Genomic DNA, 2,774 nt, shown 5'->3' with positions numbered 1-2,774 from the left:
ATCTTCAGGAATGTACAGTAGAAATTGCCAGTTAGAGTTAACAGAATTCTGAGTAGACTACAGTGCTTTCGAAATTCATTTTTGCTGTTCCTGACATGATTCCATTTTTTGAAGACAGCACTGAATTGGAAACAGGACTTTCTCAATGCAACAGAGTCTTGTCATTATTCAGTGTTAGCCATCATCTCATTCCTTTTCTCCCACCATCGCTGTTTCCTTACGTCTTGTCTGATGCAGCGGTCCAGGAGGAGCGCCAGAGGAACCGAGAGCGTGAAGGAGAGCTGGAGTTCAGTGTTGGAGTGAATGAGGAGATGCCTGTGGAGAAAATCTTGGAGGCAGAGACGGCAGTGGAGCTGAAGACTGAGCTTCATTCTGACGGAGGCTCTGCAGGCAACTCTGTGAGTGGTTGGAACAAGGCAATCAGTAGATTTATATAAATAAATGTGTCAGTCGTGTTTTTCATGGCAGCACAATGAGTTTGGGCTCAATTTTCTAAGATAACTTGATTAAACATGTGCTTTCAAGTTGTAATAATTGAAAGTATTTGGTTTAGATATATAACCAAATAGTCATGTTGTTGTATTGTTTGATTCCAGCCCCATGATGCAGTTACCAACATCTGTCAGACTGCAGACAAACAGCTGTTTGCCTTGGTGGAGTGGGCAAAGAGAATCCCTCATTTCTCTGAACTGCCCCTTGATGACCAGGTCATCCTTCTGCGTGCAGGTATGATTGAGAACCTGCAGTCATTAATGATCCATGTGGAACTGTTCCTTCAAAATCAACAAACTTAACTTAAAGAACTTTACTTTAGTTTTTGAACAATGTGAAATGTGAACAATGCCTAAAATTAAAAAATGAGAATAGTGCTTCCTCTGTTGTCACTCAAATGCCAGCAGCATTAACGTAGGCTGTAGCCATTTCCTTGGAGACATCTGACCTTTACTGCAACAACAAACTTGAGTAATGGCCACTGAAGTTGATAAAATAATACCAAAGAAAGGTAGTCGTGTTACCGAAGTCATATTGAAATGGTTTGCTTTTGCAAGACCTACCAAGAACACAGGTATCAGATCCACATTAGGTCTGATGCAAGTTTCAGTGTGGAAGATTGTGAACGTTGCATTATTACAAAGTAGACTTCTGAAAGAATAACAAGGCCAAGGATATTTGCTGAAATTGTCCATTTTCATGTGTAAAGCTGTATTATACAATTACACTGCTATCTAAGATAGTGCTGTGAACTGTTTTCTTGATTTTTTTGCACCCTATATGGTAAAATTAACCAGAGGTTTGAGAGGTAGAGCACAAAAAATATGTATGAAACTGATTTGCCAGCAGAGCCAAAAAAAAGCCTGTAAGGTGCTTTTTACCTTGGATATTTAAATAACAATATATAGTAACTGATGCACAATAATATATATTTGGACATACATTTCAGGAATTGAGGAAGATTTTTGTCCAATTGTTTTTGAAACACAACTGTGTACAAAAACATAGGCAGGTGAGGGATACAGAGTGTGAGCCTAGATACTTAAACTACAGTAGCCTCACACAGGGATAATCTACAACAAGTTTGGTAGACACATTGGCAGAGTCACCTGATGGGAGGACATTGTTGCAGTAACTGTTGCTAGGTCCCTGTTATTACGTGTTTGGTGATGTCCCAAGTGTTTTGTTTTTTTTTGTTCAAAGGGACAACTGGCAATAATAATTTTAGTTTAACTTGAAGTGTGTTGCAATGACGCACTTAGTCAGGACCCAATGGAAATAAATCTAAAGGGAAGGCAGGAAGTTTGCAAAAGGTGCTGCTGGATGAGTCGAGCATAGTCGTACAACTGGTTTCAACCTGAGGAAGGAAAGAGTTTTCTTTACAACAGCTTTTCATTGTAAGGGTAATTTCACCTTAAGAACAATTAAAATGCTTGGGAGGAAATGCTATCATGACATACCTGTGTTTTATTGTATTTCATTTGTCAGGATGGAATGAGCTCCTCATTGCCTCGTTCTCCCATCGCTCCATTGCCTTGAAGGATGGAGTTCTCCTGGCCTCTGAGCTGCAACGCGACAGTGCACACAGTGCAGGAGTTGGAGCCATTTTTGACAGGTACATTGATCGAGACAAAAAATTTCCAGCATACTTGCATTTAAATTTCAACTAAATGTAATGCTTTTGGCTAATGTTTTACATATGCATAGTATCTGCATAATAATTGTTAATATCTAACACAGGGAGAGTGTGCAGAGTGCAGAGGTCGGCGCCATATTTGACAGGTAATTTTATGCTTATTAATATCATTAAGTCAGTAAAATAAGTGTAATTTTCTCATTATGGTCTTTGTATTTTACACTCTAAAACCTTTTTCCAAAAATCTTTGCATTGCTTGTCATTATTTAGGGTTCTTACCGAGCTCGTCAATAAAATGAGAGATATGCAAATGGACAAAACAGAGCTGGGCTGCCTCCGAGCTATCGTCCTCTTCAACCCAGGTGCTTGACAGTGCAAGAAGCTGATAATATAAATAAGTAAGATTACATTTTTTTTCTTACAGAGTAGTGTCTTGCCCCTAATGAAAATGTTATTTTCCTGCAGATGCTAAAGGGCTCTCCAACACCAGTGAGGTGGAGCTCCTGAGAGAAAAGGTCTATGCATCATTGGAAGCCTACTGCAAACAGAAATACCCAGAGCAGCAGGGAAGGTAAATGTCTTGAGCTGCAACAAACATGACAAAGTTTTATTTTTTTACTGTACTGCATTGTTTTGCGGTGTAGAA

The 2,774-nt window shown here is 39.2% G+C and overlaps 1 protein-coding gene across 1 annotated transcript; it reads left to right on the top strand.

Moving 5' to 3' along the window:
- The first annotated feature begins 6 nt into the window (after positions 1 to 6).
- On the top strand, positions 7 to 2,718 carry LOC111660668 (retinoic acid receptor RXR-beta-A-like). The gene is made up of 6 exons (XM_023414059.2): positions 7 to 398; positions 597 to 726; positions 1,981 to 2,107; positions 2,233 to 2,274; positions 2,399 to 2,490; positions 2,594 to 2,718. The coding sequence occupies exons 1-6, from the start codon at positions 96 to 98 to the stop codon at positions 2,701 to 2,703; spliced, it is 804 nt and encodes a 267-aa protein (XP_023269827.2). The 5' UTR covers positions 7 to 95; the 3' UTR covers positions 2,704 to 2,718.
- The last annotated feature ends 56 nt before the right edge of the window (positions 2,719 to 2,774 follow it).

Source organism: Seriola lalandi, unplaced genomic scaffold (assembly GCF_002814215.2).
Source record: "Seriola lalandi dorsalis isolate HSWRI2012SDOR001 ecotype SW California unplaced genomic scaffold, Sedor1 jcf7180001959606, whole genome shotgun sequence".
NCBI lineage: Eukaryota > Metazoa > Chordata > Actinopteri > Carangiformes > Carangidae > Seriola > Seriola lalandi.
The sequence above is the reverse complement of the archived record's forward strand: the minus strand, read 5'-3'. Positions and strand labels throughout refer to the sequence as shown.